This window comes from Rattus norvegicus, chromosome 6 (genome assembly GCF_021556685.1).
Source record: "Rattus norvegicus strain SHRSP/BbbUtx chromosome 6, alternate assembly SHRSP_T2T, whole genome shotgun sequence".
NCBI lineage: Eukaryota > Metazoa > Chordata > Mammalia > Rodentia > Muridae > Rattus > Rattus norvegicus.
This window is the reverse complement of record NC_141539.1, coordinates 137,099,969-137,119,661: the sequence shown is the minus strand read 5'-3', so window position 1 is coordinate 137,119,661 and position 19,693 is coordinate 137,099,969. Positions and strand designations below refer to the sequence as shown.

The 19,693-nt window shown below is 47.5% G+C and overlaps 1 protein-coding gene across 4 annotated transcripts in view; it reads right to left on the bottom strand.

Annotated features, from left to right (window-relative positions):
- Positions 1–19,693, bottom strand: part of Tdrd9 (tudor domain containing 9) — a 114,455-nt gene that overhangs the window by 43,388 nt on the left and 51,374 nt on the right. For all 4 annotated transcript variants that reach the window (NM_001419577.1, XM_087552944.1, XM_087552946.1 and 1 more), the window contains 11 exon segments: positions 3,808–3,861; positions 4,541–4,585; positions 4,872–4,935; positions 5,005–5,068; positions 5,156–5,321; positions 5,973–6,104; positions 7,338–7,435; positions 10,451–10,555; positions 11,861–11,918; positions 12,738–12,822; positions 12,964–13,018. In NM_001419577.1, coding sequence (NP_001406506.1) covers positions 3,808–3,861; positions 4,541–4,585; positions 4,872–4,935; positions 5,005–5,068; positions 5,156–5,321; positions 5,973–6,104; positions 7,338–7,435; positions 10,451–10,555; positions 11,861–11,918; positions 12,738–12,822; positions 12,964–13,018 — 926 coding nt within the window.

The following is a 19,693-nucleotide window of genomic DNA, read 5'->3' as shown; positions in this document are numbered from 1 at the left end:
TGAGTTGCCATATAACGAGAGACAATGTCCTGACCAAACAGCATCTGCTAACGAGTGAAATCCAGGGCCAGAAATGGGTTATGTTCGTTGAGTCGCTGGCTGAAGTGGTCCCCCAGAGCTCCTCCCAAAATCATCACAGGATACTGCTAAGGCCATTGGTTACCCTTCCTAACCTGATGGTAAAGCCCTGTTACCTATGACACACTTATGAAGTGTCCTCATGGAGAGAGAGAGGTGGTGATCACCTAGAAGCTTCACCCTTACTGACTAGTGCCCATGGTGCTGAAAGGCGCTGTCTGGGCTACCAGAGGAGAGAAGGGATCCTCACTCTTCAGCTACCAACCTGGTGACCTGCCCTATACAACAGCAAGCCGCCTGCAAACACACTGGTGCACTAGTGGCACAGGGGTTACAGGAGGAACCATCTCCTTTTCGAGAGGCTTTAGGGCCTTCTTTGTGAGATGGGACCCACACCTGACTATGCTCATGAGGGCAAGAGCCTGAGACCAGACAGGCCTAGGGGAAACCACTGTAGTTCTGCTAAGTGAAGGTGACAATAAAATGAGTTCTAAGGACACACTGCTGCACCAACACAGAAGGACACACTGCTGCACAAATACAGAAGGACACACTGCTACACCAACACAGAAGGACACACTGCTGCACCAACACAGAAGGACACACTGCTGCACAAATACAGAAGGACACACTGCTACACCAACACAGAAGGACACACTGCTGCACCAACACAGAAGGACACACTGCTGCACCAACACAGAAGGACACACTGCTGCACCAACACAGAAAGACACACTGCTGCACCAACACAGAAGTGCCAGGCTGGGCCCTCATCAGGGAAGCTCCTTCTTGCAGGAGATGGTAATTACCACAGACCCACGACTGGACCATGTGGAGAGAGGGAGAGACCTGGGAGCACAGTCCTTCCTTTCATGAATCTGTGTGGAAGATGAGGCTGAAAGACTGCAAGAGCCAAGTATGGTGCGTGACACTAAGGAAACGGCGTCTCCCAGACACAGCAGGGTTAGGCACTAAGTCACCATGTCAGCACACATACGACCTGCACAAAATTCCAGCAGAGTGAAGGAAAAGTGGACAGAATGCCACCCTAACCAAGAAGCTCTCTCTAACTGAGACCTGCCAGGAGTGGGAAATCTGTTTCTCCAAAGGATTGACACTGGGTGTGTCAGCCACACTCCAGGACAGGCCTCATACAAAGGGGTAGTTCATAACACAAAACGAACTCCAAAGCTGGGCAAGGTGGTATGCGCTTTTAATCCTAGCACTTAGAAGGCAAAGACAGGTAGCTTCTGTGAGTTCAAGGCCAGCCTGGTCTACAAAGCACGTTACTGGCTAGCCAGGGCTACACAGAAAGGCCCTGTCTTTCAAGCAAACAAGCAAATACACATGAACCCCATGTCTTTCTGTGTGCTTTTTGTTGATGGCATGATTTGTTGGGTTTTATCTTTTGTGTTTGTTTGTTTGTTTGTTTGTTTTTTGCTCTTCTCTTATTTTTTCTTTTAAGAGAGAGAAAGAACATGAAGTTCAGTGGGTTGGGAGGTGGAGAGGATCCTGGAGGACTTGAGGGAGGAAAGGGAATACCATCACAATATAGTGTACAAAAACCTTTAAATAAATGTGTGCGCATACACACATACACACACACACACACGCATACTCACACGTGCGCGCGCGCGCATGTGCACATGCACACACACACACACGTCCCTTAGCTGGTTATGGTGTCACACACCTATAGTCTCAGAACTCAGGAGGCCAAATGTGGTGGTTTGAATATGCTTGACCTATGGAAGTGGCATTACTTGCCCTTGTTAGATGAGGTATGGCCTTGTTGGAGGAAGGGTGTCACTGTGTAGGTGGGTTTTGAGGGTCCCTAATGCTCAAGCTCCATCCAGGGCAGAAGAGACGGTTGCCTATGGAAGACCATCTACTCTTGACTGCATTTGGTTCAAGATGTAGGACTCCGCTCCTCCTGCACCATACCTGCCTGCATGCTACCATGGTTCCTGCCATGATGGTAATGGACTGAACCTCTAAAACTATAAGCCAGCCCCAATTAAATGTTGTCCTTTATAAAGTTGCCTTGGTCGGGGTGTCTCTTCACAGTCTCTAAGACATTGAAGCACAGGGATTGTGAGTTCTAGGCTAGCCAAGGCTACTAGGGAGAACTTTCTTTGGGGAGAAAAAAATCCCCCAAGAGGCACTGGTAATAAATGGTATTGAAAGAGCCAGAGTTGGGGTCAATCTAAGGCTCTGGGAAAGTCCAAGCACTAAGACCCTCCCTTCCCTGGAGTAGTTACCTCCTGGAGCAACTGCAAACCAAGCTGTCAGAGACACCTGTGACTCCCAACCATGCCCCCTGGAAAGTCCAGAACAGTCCACTGATCACCAGTCAGCTTGGAGGTCACTTTGCTCCATCAATAATACCCTGCCTAGTCTCCAACTGTCAGAGTCTGCTTGGGGTCGTCTCCCCTTGAAGTGGGAGGACCCCAGCATGCGGGAATTAAACTCCTCTTGTTATTGCATCGATCACCATCTCTGTGAGTCTCATTCAAGAGGAGGTTCAATTCTTACCTCACAGTATTATATGTGAGGCCTAACAAAATAAATATTTTCAATTATTAAATGGTTACCAAAGCTATTCCTGGACCTGGAAAGAAGCTCATCCTACAACTATCGTCTAATCTAATTTAGTGCCAAAATCTAACCTGAGCTATGTGACAGCTCTTCTTCGTTGTCAACTTGACTACATCTGGAATTGACTAAAACCCAGATGGCTGGGGACACCTGTGAAGAATACTTTTCTTAATTAAATCATTTGAAGTGGGAAGACCCACTTCTAATCTGCATCTTTGAGATAAGAAGATAAACCTTTAATCCATAGTTTTTGAGATGGGAAGATCTAGGCCACACTATCTACTGGCAACCTATAAAAAGATGTGAAAGAAGGAAGCTCTTCTCTCTCTATCTGCTTGCTAGCAACAAGTTGAGCCCTTCACTGGCATTAAAGACTACTTCTTAGGCATTCTGCACATACTGAAGACCAGCTGAGACATCCATCTTTGTGGATTACATAACTACTGAATTGTTCTTGGTAGGGAACCATGGCTGTATTAGCTGCACTACATTCTAATAAGTCTCAGATAGAGAGACGGACAGATGGACAGACAGACAGATGGACAGACAAGTAGATGAAAGATAGACAGATATTAATTCTGTTTGTTCTGATCCTGTAGCACAAGCTACACATGTGCACACTCTCCCACAAACACACACTACCCTCAGGCCAGTCACACTATAAATCTGCAGAACACCTGGAGAGAACACTGAAGTCAGAACTCAGGAACCCCAAAGCCTCATCAAGGAGTGAATCAGAAGCACAAAGTCCATAATGTGCGTACTTATGTTAATCAGGGAATAATGAAAAGCCCACAGGCTTATCTTGAGAAATTACTACAAAGGTAGCCTCCAAGATTACATGTGTTCATCATACAGTGACATTTAGGGAGAGATTTATAGAATTAAGCAGCTGTCACACTGTAAGGTCCTTTACCCCTTCAAGGTTGAGACAGGGTTTCTCTGTGTAGCCCTGGCTGTCTTAGAACTCAAACTGTAGACTAGGCTGGCCTTGAACACAGAGATCCTCCTGCCCCTCCCTCCCAAGTGCTGGGATTAAAGGTGTGTGCCACCATGCCCCTGGGCTGCTTAATAGCCATTTTTAAAAATCAGTTTATTTTCATCAACCAAGTCAAAGAATTTATAGCTTACCTCTCTGATTCTCTTTATTTGAATGTAATTCAGCCGTCCCCAGTCAAGTTCATCCTTTAAACACATACAATATCCAACATGAGGCCAGAAAGTCAGACGCTGATCTGCTACTATAATACACGTCTCGTCCAGAGCCTCGACAAGCAGCACTCAGCCTATGCAATGCTCAACACTGCACATGAGTGGCCACACACAGGGCGTCCTCCGGAAGAGGCCAGCACCACACTGAATCTGGAAATACAAGAGCCAAACTACACGCACTACGCAGGGGTGACTCAAGGCTATGCTCACAGACATGCCTACCAAAGGTCTTTGGAACCTAATTAGTTTAGAAGAAAAAGCTTTATATGAAAAATAGAAGAAATCCAGGCTACTGAATTAGGTTCCTGTTAAGACTTTTATCCAAATGCAGAGAAAGTAGCAAAGGCTACAGTGTCCTTAATCCTGAGCCAACTTGTTTAGCCTAAAGCCAGCAGGCCGGACGGCAGTGTGAGGCAGAGCTGAGGTATAGAACACCACTCTGCTAGCTGACAGCTTGCTTTCCACAAACAGGAGGGCCAGGTCACTCACACGCCTGCTGCCCCTCCAAGAGGACAGCACAAGGCAACTGCCTGCAGTGATCACAGGCCGTACGTAATGCCATCACAGTGCACAGACCAAGCTGAGACAGAGTTGGGGGATTCTGAGCACTACCAGCCGTCAGTTGAGACACTAAGGAGGAAACAGGACTAACCTTGGGATGCCGCAGCTCTCCTCGCTGTCTGCAAGCCTGCCAGGCCTGAAACAACAAGATCACAGTTTCAAAATAACTCACGAGTGAGTTGAATCTAATTCCAATGTCAACACATGGCTAAACACAGAGAATTTACACATTTAATGTTTTAATCAGCCTCAGGAAACTGCCTCAGACACCTACCCACCACTCCCTCCAGGAATCGCTACTCTGTGAGGGCCACTAGACGCCCTTAGCAACACAGTGAGAGGAAACCTCTATCCACTCACAGCCGGGGGGAGAACACACTGGTGCCTTGGTGGCACCTCCACCTCCAGAGGGAGGCACTCACCCTGAACGCCTCCACAAGTGCCAGGCAGTCACTCCTGCTACTTCCTGAGAAGTGCACTTTGTTCCTGCAAACACATTGATAAGTGTCACCTAGTGCCCTAGGAAGGTGACCCCACAGGGACAACGTTCAGTACCTATATCCATCCAGATGCTGTCGAAAAGGCATCGTGAAAAAGTTCTTCAGAGAAAGAGCTGCCGCTAAAGACAGGAAACAGAGGATGAAGCCTGCCAGCACACGCCAGCACATACTGTCCACACTGTCCCCTCACCTGTCCCCACACTTACCTATGATGAGACACTCATCCAGGCACCCAAATACATGTCCCAGCACAATGAGTTTACCCAGCTGCTGACTGACAGGGAGCTGTGCCAGCACTCTTCCCAGGAAGGTCAATTCACCATCATGAGGGTTTTCGTCCTCTCTCTGCCCACTAACTGCCAGTGCTCCAACCTTATGAAACAAGTCAGTGCCGTTAACAAGTGCTGGCATAGCCACACTCCACTATTCTTAAGGCAGAAGTGCACAGGCAGTGCACTCCAGCTTCTGGAGAATGAGGTTCTGAGACAGCTAAGGTAACCTGCGAAGACCATGGCTCCAACACACTCCGTGTATTTCAGAGCATGATGTCACTGGGAAATAACAGGCAAGGACACTTCCACAGGCCCAGCCAGTCCCAAGCTTAGCAAACGCGGCACACACTGAGCACACCTACATGACAAAGCACATCTGTGGGGGACACAGCTGCTCTCAGGGCCAGTGGGGGAAGTCATAAGAGCAGAGCCTGAGTCAAGAGTGGGCCAAGGAGAGCAGATGGGAAGAGAGTCTCAAGCAGTGGTGGGCAGGAGGGTGAGGACGAGGTGGAGACAAAGCTAGAGAAAGAGCAGAGCAGGCTGGGGGTGACTGAGCAGCGCCGGATGCTTCTCAGGATGGGCCTAAGGATGGAGAGGCAGTGGGCTTCGGAAACACAAGGAGGGGAGCTGAAGGACAGGCCTGGCCTGGGGCTGGAGTCACAGGATGAGTGTTGTAATGGACTAGGAAAGTCAGGCTCCCCCAGTGTAAAAGCCTTAGCTCCCCACCGCTAAGTAGCAGCACAGGTCCCACCTCCTTCAACAGAAGAATGGTGCGCTCGATGTCACTCAGGCTGGGTGGAGACAGCGCGGTTGCCAGCAGAGCTCTAGGTTCACCCATGTCGAGCAACTTCACCTTCAATACGGTGCTTCCCAGCGGACAGCGCTGAAAAGAACAGAATTTCAATAGGGAGATGATACGAAACCACCTCCTATTCATAGGACAGACCTGTGCAAAACAGAGGAGGGAAAGAGAAGCAGTAGAGATGGAGAACGGCAGAGAGGGGTAGGGAAGAAGACAGGACAGAAGGACGCTGGGCACGGCAGCACACCACAATCCCAGCAGCGCGTGGGAGATGGAGGCAGGGGACGCAGGTTCAAGAACAGTGCTGCTACCGGACCCGGACTGAAAACAAAACAGGAAGTGGAGGAGGGACCAGCATGGCATAATGGTTCGTGCTTGCGATCCAACCCCTGGGGCCAGGGGGAGGCAAAAGGATTTGAGTTTGAAACCAGCACAGGCCATAGAAAAACCCTGTCTCCAAAAAGAAGAAAAGAAGAAAAAGTCAAAAGCAGGAAAGAAGGAAGCAGAAAAGACCTAAGGGGATGAAGAGGGTGGAGTTAGGAAGGCAAAGGCCAACCCATGGTCACTCATAAAGGAACCAAGAAGCTGGTGTGCAAAAGCAAACAGTGTTACAGGGCCAAGGACACAGGGCAGCATTCCCCCGATTACCAAGGAAGAACAGGATGACTGGGGTGGCTTGGTGGTTAAGAGCACTGGCTGCTCTTCCAGGACCAGGATTTGGTCCCCAGCCATGACATGGTGGGTAAGAACCACCTGAAATGCTGGCTCCAGAGGACCCAGCTTCCTCTTCTGACCTCTGCAGGCACCTCACGCCTGGAGGCAAAGAAAACCCGTCCACGACAGATAAAATAATCACGAGCAGGGATAGGCTGGAACAGTGAGACAGACGATTTGACAGGTGAAGTCCTGCCACCTAATAACCTAAGCTTGAGAACAATCCACATGGCCAAGGTCAGAACCCCCAACAAGTTCTCTAGTTTCCACATCTGTGTGGAGGTGCTCTCGCCATGCACGCAGACTGGTAAATCCTTGGGGTGGGCTCACTAGCCAGCCAGCCTGGCCTACTTGCTGAACTCCTGAGGAATGACACACAGCTAAGAATAGCAGAAAGTACTCAAGAATGAGAGAGAGAAAGAAAGAGAGGAAGGAAGGAAGGAACGAACGAACGAACAAACGAATGAACGAAGTGGTTGGGAGGGAGGGAAGTGGGGAGGGAGGGAAGGGGGTATCAATAGTATAAGGGTCAGAACAGAGTAAAAAACAAAACAACATGTATACAAGAAGCTAACACGGACAATGAACAGACTTCATTACCAACATCTCAGGAACAACGTGGTCAGGGATGGCGCTGTCCCAGAAGTCCCTGTGGATCAGCCTGTAGCAATATCCTTTAGACACTCGTCCAGCACGGCCTGCAAAAGAGGCTCAACTCCATTTGGTAATGATTACTTTAATATCAGTGTGGAGAGAAATGTAAAGCAACCATTAAACACTGATCACGAAAAACTTTTATCTTCTACCACACTAGGTCAGTAACAACAAACTATCTTACTCTAATATTATCATGAGTAAAATTGTCTTAAACAGTTAAATTAAGATTGAGTGCTGCTTTCTATTCCATAGCCAATGTTTAAAAAGATCTAGTGTAAATGTCCAAAGAAAACAAACTGGTCGCAATGCACTAGAAACCATATTACTTTGAATGATACACATTTCCTGCCCAGGATGTCCCTGCTGCTGTGTCCACCTACAAGACATCCTTCAACATAGCCACTTGATATTAACTAAGAACTATATGTGCTAGAGCTCAGAGCCAGGTTCCGCCCAAGAAGACGATGACACAAAGTGCTCCTTTTGTGTGTGACAATTACTATTGTGGAGTGGAAGCAAATCTTACAAGAAAAAAAGTGAGGAGTGTCCTTAATGGATACAAACCTTAAATAAACAAGCCAGATGTGGTGGTGCTGGCCTTTAATCCTTTAATCAATAGCCAGAACGTTCTCTGTGAGTTCAAGGCCAGCCTGATTTACAAAGTGTGTTCCAGGACAGCCAGAGCTACTACATAAGAGAGATTCTGACTAAAAAAAAAAAAGTCAAAGCCCCCAAAACAACAGCAAAAGAGTGCACACCCATAACCCCAGTGCACACCCATAATCCCACACCCATAATTCTAGCACTCAGGGCACCAAGGCAAGGGAATCTAAGTTAGGGTGGGAGCAGGCCGGGTCACAAAATGGCTTCCAGGTGTGGCTGGGCTACACAGTGAGAGCCTATCTCAAAAGGGAAAAATGGAGGCCCACAAGTGGGTCAGAAAAGGCCGAGGGGAACTGGACCTCTCCTGCCTCACTCCAGCTCCTGTGAGTGTGTTCCTTCAGTTTCTCTCCTCATACCCTGAGCACAAGAGGATTGCCTATGTAGGTCTCAAGGTAATCTCCCAAGCAAACTAAGTCTTTACGGAAAACTACAAGGTTCAAGGGAACTAACTGACCAGGAGGCAATATTACTCCGTGGAGATAACACCGGGGCCAAGTACCAACCAGGAACCACCCCACTACCCAGGCCTCTGGAGTCATTCAAACTAGCCAGTCTTGAGCTGTCCCCCTGCCTCAGCACTCTATCATAAAATCCAATGAAGGCAAGGTCTCAACCTCGCTCTCCCCTGCTCATCGACTCAGGGTATCTTCTATGTAGCACAGGCTGTACCTCCTGTGTCTGTTTATAAGGGTTTTCATCTTCCCAAGCCTCTCCTGTATCTCCTGTTGTGGCCACATCTGCATGACCTTCTCATGAAAGAACAGACATAAGGCCACAGGAGGGTTTGTCTGCAGAGCCACTACACATGCACAAGTGTGGAAGTAACCTCAATCCAAAGTTCGCCCTGGACAGCTGACTCTAGTGGATGTCAATGCGGGACAGGGGATGGACGTAAGTTTAAAATAGAAATGATAAAACTTCTGTAAGAGACACAAGGGAAAAGCTTCACGACCAAAAGCTACATGAAGAATTCTTGCATGATCCTTACAGCAAAACCTGACCCATTGCTCCTCACCAACGCTTAAAACCTGTTCTCTACAGAAGACCCTGGAGAAGGCTGAGGAAAAATAGATGCCTGTGAAATAAGTGGTTGTCGGCGGCCCACAGCTTTAATTCCAGTGTTTGGGGGAAGAGACAGTAGGTTCACTCTCAAGTTCAAAACCACCCAGGCTACACAGTGAGCTCCATGTCAGCTAATGCTACATAGAAGGCCTTAAACATTAAGCAAATAAATAAATACATAAACAAACAAATAAATCTTAAGAAGCAGAGACAGAGACGGGGTGGCTGAGGAGCAGATAGTAGGCAAGCATGAGGAGTGAGTGCTACTTAACCTTAGGTACCATTAGGAAATTGCAAGTCAAAAGTCACACGAGACGGTATGAGGCATCCAGTGATGGCTTCTGCTCCCAAGGAAGGGGGAGCGGCTCATACACTATGGAGATGCAGACTGGCCACACTGGATGACTTTCACTGATGAAACCCTTGGCAGCCAGGCTACAATGGCGCCTTCATCATCTCCTGGTCCTCTCTGACAAGGGACTTCAGGAGAGGAGAGAGGGAGTACAGCCGTCAGGAGGCCTGAAGCCAGATTCTGGGTCAAACCTCAGCCCACCTGAGGAGAAGAACCTTGTGCAGTTGCTATTGCTACTTCCCCGAGTCTCAGAATACCACATGCTCACCTCACACCCCTTATGAAAGCTAACTGAAAGAACACACTGAAAACCAGTGTCTGCACTGAGGCAGGAGCATGCCAGTTACTTGGTTTATGCACATAAGTGTTTGATATTGAGGCAGTAATTTCCCAGAGGAATTCTTTGGCCTTCTGCCTACCTCCTTCAGGAGGCTCTCCATAAAGTCAAGCCATCTCTCAGGACACACCACAGATGCTGTCCCCCTGAAGCCAATTCCTGCTACAGGAGAAGGCAACATCTGGGCCTGGCATGTCATGGACTCACTTCTGTGGACAAAGTGTCTATCCCCCAAAGGTCCCTATCCCTTTAATTTGGCACACCAACCCATGAGTCCTCTGTGGGACTCACTAGGGAAAAAACCCTACAAACACCAGGTTTAGAGACAGTCCAAGACAAGTCTGTCAAAATCATTCAAGAGGCCCACTTGAGTGGATCATACAAGTTTAAAGTACTACAGAAGACATGATAGCTGCTGAGACAACAGGCTATCTGTCCCTTCAGAGCTGACTAAGACAGCACAAGAGAAAACATGGAGCCAAGGGTGACTGAGAACCAAGATACTGGTGCTTCAGCTTAAAACCTGCCCCAGTAAAGGAGAAACCTGAGTGAGTGAGAAAACACTAAAACAGAGCTCTCAGGGGGACCCCTGTGCACTGCGTGATCACTGAGGCCTCAGGGTGTCTGCCACAAACACCTTACCTTTTCTCTGGTCACAGCTGGTCTTCGAGGCCCAGCTTAGCCGCAGACTCTGATAATTTGTATCTTCATCACAAACCAGAGTTCGGGTCAGGCAAAAATCTATAACTGCCATAAAAACAAGTGTGAGCACACAGCCAGGTAGGATTATGATAGCCAGAGGGACTGTGCAGCTGCTGGAGGCCGCGTGCTTGCAGACACCCCTGCGAGCGTGCCGACTGCCCGTCATCTCTCGCAACGGGAAACCAAGGTCTCTTTCTAGATCAGAACTGAAGTCTTTGGACCTAAGGACCAAATTGTCATAAAGACCTGTCTGGATGCACCCAAAAGATTACAGTTACTCCAAAATGTCGTTATACTGGAGGGAGGGATGGCAGGCGCATGTGCTGGGCTGTCTGGGTTCAGATTCTGTGTTCTTGTCTGTCTCTGTCTATCTATCTGTCTGTCTAGCAGTGAGTGTTACAAGTCAGCTCGATTCTTACTTCAAGGAGAATCTGTGAGGCAGGTGAAGGAGCTTCCCTCTGGTCAGCACCTACCTCCTGTGCATGGAGGAGTTGTCCTTGGAGACAGAGGGCAGACCCTGCCCTTCTCAGGCTGTGCCACCACCCCTCCTCACCCAAGCCCACAGTCACCTCCCACTACCAGTCTAACACAGTTCTTGGTGATGTCAAGCAAGAACAATGCTGCCTGCATCTCCATTGAGGGGGACTGTGATGTGGAAGCCAAATAAACCCTCTTCTCCCAAGCTGCTTTTGATCACAGTGTTCTATCACAGCAATGGCCGCCTACGAAGACATGCCCCATCCCAAGCATCTCTCCCCCAACACTAGCGCTTCCTTCCCGATTTTCCTATATAACATTGTCTCCTCTACATGGGACTATAATTCATCTGCTAACTCTCTCCCAGCAGCCTGTAGTCAACATATACAGTCTTCCTCACAGGGGCACTGTAGCCATGGTTACAGGTTCCTTGAGAGTTAACGACTCAAGAGTTAGCAAGCTAAATGCATACAGACTACACACACACACACACACACACACACACACAAACACACACACACGTGTTAGCAAGCTAAATGCATACAGACTACACACACACAGTGTTAGCAAGCTAAATGCATATAGACTAGAGAGAGAGAGAGAGAGAGAGAGAGAGAGAGAGAGAGAGAGCGCTAAATACATATATACAAAGAACCAGGCGATGGAGTTGTCATGGCTTCCTTCCAGCTACCTCCCCTTGCTACAGAAAACTTATGCTCAGAGGAAACAGTGATGAGCCAAGATAAGAGACTGGACTTTGTGACCTTCTCTCTGAGTCTCTTCCGAGCATGGGGAGGGGAGAGCAGACCTCAGAGGTCAAAAAAGCCTGTGGGTTCCTCTTTACAGGGAGAAGTGAGCAGAAAAAGGCCTTACCATATTTGACATCAGGAACTGTGACAGAACTCTCTGCAATGTTGGTTGACAGGATAATCTGTGGAGCATCAAACAAAACAGGTTGATGTATACCCCAGTTAGAAAAGGGTCTTGAGGCTGAATATCAGTCTAGACACTGGCTCAGAATGACAAATTAGCCATCTTCGCACTTTATGCAGGCCACAACTCATCAAGAAGCTCCCACCACATGGAAGCCAGGCACACACAGCATAAGTGGTGCTTAAAAGAAGCATTTGTGACACGGCCAAGGGTTTGTTCATGAACCTAGTTCGAAATTGTTAGTGGAGGGACTGTGGACTTGCCAAGAGCCAAAAAGCAAAAGCAGGTAGAATTCAGAGCACGGGTTGTCAGTGTGAGCATCCTAGAGTAGTATCCAAAGTCTAGTTTGCCTAAAGATTCCAAACATCCTCAAGAATATCCGAGATTTGACCGAAAGCTCCGGGTCCCAGACTTTGATCCTCCCAGGGAGCTGTGAGGAGAATCCGAAAGAGCTGACGCCTCCAGATGATTGAGGCCTCAGCTTCCCACAAGGTCATCACTCCCAAGGCAGCAAACTCCCTAGCAGCAAGGCCCTGGGGTCAGGAAATCAAATACACAAAACTCTTAGTTTTGCCAGGCATGGTAGAATGTACCTATAATCTCAGAACTCAGGAGGATGTACAAGGAGATGGTGCTCTGTCTCAAAACAAAAAACCCTATCTTTCAGGTAACTGATTTGCAAAATAACTCACAACATGAAAGTCACAGATTCCCATCAACACATCATGGCCTGGTGACAATGGGAGAGAGGCTCAAACACCAGTCCTTCTCCAGTAAGGGTGAACGTGTCTCACACCTCATCTTCTCAGCCTCCTACCTTTCTGTACCCAGGGACTGGACTTAAAAATACATTATTCTGTTCTTCTAAAGTCACACTGGAATGGAGTGGATAGACCTGTAACCTAAGAAACAAAGCACTAAAATAAAATGTCACATGACACAAGGCAGATGCAAGTAACAATTCAGTGAGGTAATTAGATTATGTAAGGTGTAAGCAGCACAATGCTCTAAAAGCCAAAACAAAGGCTCCCACTTACACATACCTTTTGTGAATCATGTTTGTGAGAAGCTCATGCATATAATTGATCTCACCCAGACCTAGGGGAGGGAAGCAAACGTGAGTTTATTGCTAATAACTGATCTTCAGAGTAAAGTGGTAACGTATTTTTAAGGGTCCTTATTTTTTGTGTACTCAACAGAGAAGCTCTTAGGCCTGCTGCATGTACTGTGCCGTACCCTGCAAATGAACAGTCAACAGAATGAAGCCCCTGCCCCCCAACAGCTCATCTTCCAGAGCAGAAGCCCAGATAATAAGATTTACCAACGGATGGTGAGGTGTGGCTAAGTGCGTGCAGCACGGAGGCTGGGCCGGTGGGCATGTCTGGGGTTTCAGTGCTCTGCTCTGCAGACTGTTTCTATTGTTTGAGAATTCATGCCTTTACCTAATGTGCTTCGATGAAATGGACCCCACATTTCTAGTGCTCCCTCCCACTAATGCCAAACCATCTCTCTCTCCTACCTTCATACCTTCATGTGCCCCTTGAACACACACACACACACACACACACACCACACACATACACACACATACACACACACCACATACACACCACACACACATACACCACATACACACACCATGCACATACACACCACATACACACACCATGCACATACACACCACATACACACACCATGCACATACACACCACACACATCACACACATACACACACAGCACACACATTCACACACACTACACACACACACCCAAACACACCACACATACACACACACAGCACACACACACACATACACACACAGCACACACACACACAACACTCACACACACACTCACACACACAGCACACACACACTCACACACACAGCACACACACATATACACACACTCGCACACACACAGCACACACATATACACACACTCACACACACAGCACACACATATACACACACTCACACACACATATACACACACACTCACGCACACACTCGCACACACACTCACACTCGCACACACACTCACACACACACTCACACACACACATACACACTCACACACAGCACACACACAGCATACACACACATATACACACTCACACACACACTCACACATATACACACACTCACACACATATACACACTCACACACACTCACACACACTCTCACTCACTCACACACACACACACACACACACTCGCACACACACAGCCCAGAGGTCACTCGGTGCTGCCTGAATGTTCATGGGTGGGAGACTTGTCTTCTGGAGCACAGGGAGCCATATCCTTGAAAACCAGTGATTCCCCTCTTCCCAGTAGCCACCGATTTCCATAGCTCCTGGATGGGGTGGAGCTTCCTAAGCCCCACGCCCAGCCTACCCCACACTGGGATTTGTCTCGCTCTTCCTTGTGCAGGCTATGGTGCATGCAGTCATGGCCACTGTGAGTTCACTTCTGTAACCGCACTGGCACGTTCCAGCAATGCTGTTTCTCCACACATCTGCTCCCTCTGGCTCTTTTTTTTTTTTTTTGGTTCTTTTTTTCGGAGCTGGGGACCGAACCCAGGGCCTTGCGCTTCCTAGGCAAGCGCTCTACCACTGAGCTAAATCCCCAACCCCTCCCTCTGGCTCTTAACAATCTCTCTGCCCCTCCATAACGGTCACTGAGCCCACGGGGGTGGGGGGACAGTGCACCATTTAGAGCTAAGCACTCCATAGACTTTCATTCTCTGCACAATCATTAATTATGGGCCTATATTAAATCACCACCTACTACAAAAAGATGCTCCTCTCCTGAGTGTTGAGAGACTAATACATGGATATAAAGAGAAGGACTTAGGGGACAGTTTCTTATTACAACCATTTAGCAGATTTGCTGCTATTAGGTTCTCCCTGGTGGCCATGACCTCAGCAGCCTCCAGGTTTTGGCCCAGTAACAGCTATGAATTCCACCGTGTCCAATGGGCTTTTAATCCCTCAAAAAAAGTAGTTCATTGCTCCCATAACACCTATGCCTGCCACTACTGTACCAGTAGGTGGATGCTGCCAGCCACTGCTATTGTAGATCAGAGTTCACAGCTGGGTGAGACTGTCATCGTTCTCCCCAGTTAGCACATACAGAACCTTCCAGCACCATTAAACTAACCAGAAGGAGGTAAACCTTCTGGGTCTGTATCTGTTGATTTCTCCATGTCCTATGAGCACATACATTAGCACCGGGGGTCTTACCACAAGTTCTGGAGGGAACCCAGAGCAATGGCAAGGCCTGCAATGTGTGGGAGCCACACTGACCAACAACTCAAAAGGAAGTGACCTATGCCTGGCATGGAGCTGTCCACTTGGTAACCTAGTTGTGGTTTATGGGGAGTCGCTGCCCAATCATAGGGTAACACCATTTAAACTGCGTTTATAGATAGGAATCGTACATGCTAGTAGGTTTCTATATGGCATTTCCAAAGCTCTTTAGTGTTAGTCAGACCTCCCTAGACCCCCATCTCTGCCCTATCCCCAACCTGTCACATTATTTAACACATCCTGTTTCATTACTCCTGTTAGTCCCCTATGGGTTTTGTCTATCTGTCCAGTCTTGAAATGTGACACCCACCATGGTTCCTTACAAGGTTCCTGACTTGTATAAGTACTTCGAGTTAAATTACACGGAGGGGGTGGGGGTGGGGGCAGCAACTGCACCCAGCACTTGGCAATCCCAGCACTTGGAAGGCAGATATAGGAGAAGCTCTGTGATTTCAAGGTCAGTCTGGTCTACACAGTGAGACCCTGTCTCAAAACTAAGTAAATGCACATGTCTAAAGAGCTGAAGACTGTGTCCGCAAGAAAGAACATGCCGTTTGTCTTTCCGGTTTCACCTCACAGAATGATTGTCTTCAGCGCTACCAATTTAACCTGCAAGTTACTAGTCTCATCCTTCTTTTCAGCTGAACAATGTCCCACTGTGTCTGTGACGTTTTCACTGCCCGTCCGTTGATGGATATCATGCCTTGGCTATTGTAGCTAGAGCAGCAATGCACACGGAGGAGTGAATGTCTGTAGGAAGACAGCAGCCCTTCAGGCCTCAGCACATAGCCACGCCCACCGCACACAGCCATGCCCACCGCACATAGCCACGCCCATGGCACCACACCTGCCATCTTTAGGGTCTGTTGGTTTTCTTTGATCTTAGCCATTTGTTTGCAGTAAGTTGAATTCTCAAAGTAGTTTTAATGTGAATTTCCCTGATGACTAATTTTTTTTAATATTTATCAGCTGGCTTGAAGAGACGGTTGAGCAGTTAATGGTGCCTGCTGCTCTTAGCTCAGAGTCTATCTGTAACTCCAACTCCAGGGGTTCTGACGCCCTCTCTGCTGTCCACAGGTACCAGGCAATGCACGCAGTGACAGACATACATACAGGTAACACCACTTACATACATAAAAATAAACCCTAAATTTAAACATTTTCCTTGGCCACTGTCTCACTGTAAGAACTCTGTTTCCTCGCCCTGGTTTTTAACCGGGTTGTCTTCTTGCTGCTTAGTTTTCGGAGTTCTTTATAGACTCTAGGTAACCGACCCTTGGGCAGATGTATTCTCACCCTGTAAGCTGCGCCTTCATGTGAACAATGGTGTCCACTTGCTGTTGTTGGCCTCAATGCCTGCACTCCTGAGGTCCTGTTCAGAAAGTCCTTCCTGTACCTGTAAGGTGAGTGTGTCCCCGCCTTCTCTATCAGATACTAGGCTATGGTGCCTGATCCACTTGGAATTGACTTTTGTACAGGGTGTGAGATAAGATCTAGTTCTGTTCTTTACATGGGATCTAGTCTGACCAGCCCCATTTGCTCAAAATGCTGTCTTCTCTCCAATGTGTAGTTTTGGTCTCTTGTCAAGGACCCGGTGACTGTAGGAGTGAGTTCAAGCTCATAGGTGACTGCAGGGGTGAGTGTGAGCTCATAGGTGACTGCAGGGGTGAGTGTGAGCTCATAGGTGACTGCAGGGATGAGTGTGAGCTCATAGGTGACTGCAGGGGTGAGTGTGAGCTCATAGGTGACTGCAGGGATGAGTGTGAGCTCATAGGTGACTGCAGGGGTGAGTGTGAGCTCATAGGTGACTGCAGGGGTGAGTGTGACTGCAGGGGTGAGTGAGCTCATAGGTGACTGCAGGGGTGAGTGTGAGCTCATAGGTGACTGCAGGGGTGAGTGTGAGCTCATAGGTGACTGCAGGGGTGAGTGTGAGCTCATAGGTGACTGCAGGGGTGAGTGTGAGCTCATAGGTGACTACAGGGGTAAGTGTGAGCTCATAGGTGGGTCCTCAGTATTTTTTTCCGGAGCTGGGGACCGAACCCAGGGCCTTGCATTTGCTAGGCAAGCGCTCTACCACTGAGCTAAATCCCCAACCCGGTCCTCAGTATTTTTATACCAGTACCATGCTGTTTTTATTCTATGGCTCTCTAACAACTGAAAATCAGGCCTAATACTTTCTCCAGCAGTTTTTGTTGTTCAGGATTGTTTTAGATATCCTGCCTGGTCTTTTGTATTTCCATATGAATTGTGAAATGATTCTGTGAGGAATTGCACTGGAATTTAGATGAGGACTGCACTAACTCTGTAGGTAGCTTTGGGTAGAATGACATTTCTACAGCATTAATCCTGCCAATCCTTGAGCAAGGGAGGTATTTCCATCTTCTGGTACCTTCTTCCATTTCTTTTTTCTGTGTCTTAAATTTTTTATTGAGCAAGTCTTTTGCTTCCTTTATTAGGTTAATTTCAAGATAAAATAACTTTTTCAAAGACAGCCTTACCAGTTTGATTTGACTCCATCATCTTTTGTACCAAAATTAGGACAAATGCACCATGACATTGACTAGTAATGACTTAGTTATTTTAAAACACAGACATTCTTTCAGTGTTTTTCTTGTCAGAACAGTACTGACGAGTGTTGGCCACATAAGTAACTTCTTTTCCCTCCTGTTTTCCAAATTTCCTCCAATGAATATACAAAATGTTGCTAATCAAAAAGAAGTTTTTAAACTAGATAGGTAACTCCAGTCTTAAATCTTAGGACCTGGGAGGCAGAAGCAAGATAACATCCATTCTCAGCCAGACAGACACACAGACAGCTCCAGACCAGGCAAGACTACATTAAAGTTGTGTCTCAAAACCAAAAACAAACAAAAAAACAAATGGACTGGAGTGTAACTCAGTGGTGGGTTCTGAATGGGGAGTTGGGTTAGATCCCAAGAATATAAAACCAGTAATAATACTTTAAGGATTTGGTCCTTTTCCGTAGGTTTAAAAATGTGTACTGGCCGCTTACCTAGGAAGCGCAAGGCCCTGGGTTCGGTCCCCAGCTCCGAAAAAAAAAGAACCAAAAAAAAAAAAAAATGTGTACTGGCTGACAGCATCTGCATCTGCACTGTGCCTCGTGTGGATTATCAATATTTCAATCTTTTACATGTTCAGCTGCGTCTCCCAAAAACAATTTTAGACTCAACTCCAATAACTAAGAATGTGAGCAACCTGACTCAGAATCAGCCATTGCACATACAGTAGCTACAACACGGTCCTAGTGTAGTCAGTTGGGACATTCATCCAATAGGACGGTTGGTCTCATAAAAAGAGGGAAGAACCAGGGGCTGTCATGTGACAGCCATGCAAGTGGAACCACAAACAAAACCCCCAGGCCTGAGGCCAGCTATCTGGAGCTAGGCAGAGCCTGTGCCTGAGAGGGAGCATGTCTCCTCACAACTGCTTCCAGAATGCCTAAGCATTCTAACAGCAGGGAAACACACCACTCTTGTTTTGCACATCCAATTTGCAATGCCTTGTTGTAGCAGCCCTGAAAAAACTAATTCATATCTGCTCGAAACAAGTCAATTCATGAAACCCATAAACATAATAGGCCAGACTTGATTTAGATTTGTATGTAACAGAAAGCCACAGAGCTGAAGGCAGATGTGCCTTGGAGACCCTTGCTGGGCTGTGTTTACCTCATGTGAGGATGTGAGGATGTGAGGATGTGAGGATGTGAGGATGTGAGGATGTGAGGATGTGAGGATGTGAGGATGTGAGGAGCACCATCGCCTGCTGCTGCTTTTTCCTGGGTCTGTGGACTCAGAAGTCATGTGACAAATACACACAGATGCTGCCAGCTAGGGGTTGGTTCTGTGCATAAAATCAATCTATTCAGTGAGCAAAATGTGACCAGGATCTGAACCTCATATGGTACATCCCAAAATTAAGCTTCTCTTGTTCCCATCACCAGTGCACAGATACTCACATGTTCTGTGTATATTACCTCTCGGCAACAACATATGTGAATATCGTTATAATTTCATCAAACTGCACTACTCCATGAAGTCATTTTGACAAGGTGTCACTCGACACAGTTGGGACTCTTCAGAAAGGTGCAGGAGGAGCCCATTTTCCTCAGCATCAGAGACTGCTGGGGATGAGCAGGGCTTCCTGCTTTGCTCGAAGTAAGAATGCCCCACTGCAAACTCAGGACATCACTTCACATTCATGACCATCAAAGGAAAGTTCTTAACAAAGCAAAACATCTTACCCGAAATCTCGAAGCTGACAAGCCTGCTTTAAAGGTACTCTTCCTTACTAGAACGCTCTGCAGCACTGCAAAGGTTACGGACAAGCCAACCTGAGCCACGGCTGCTCATGCTCCCATGTCTAAGAGAACAGGCAGCATGACACCACTGTTCAAAAGGTGATGTCCAGAGTATTAAAATTCCAGTCACAAAATCATGACATTC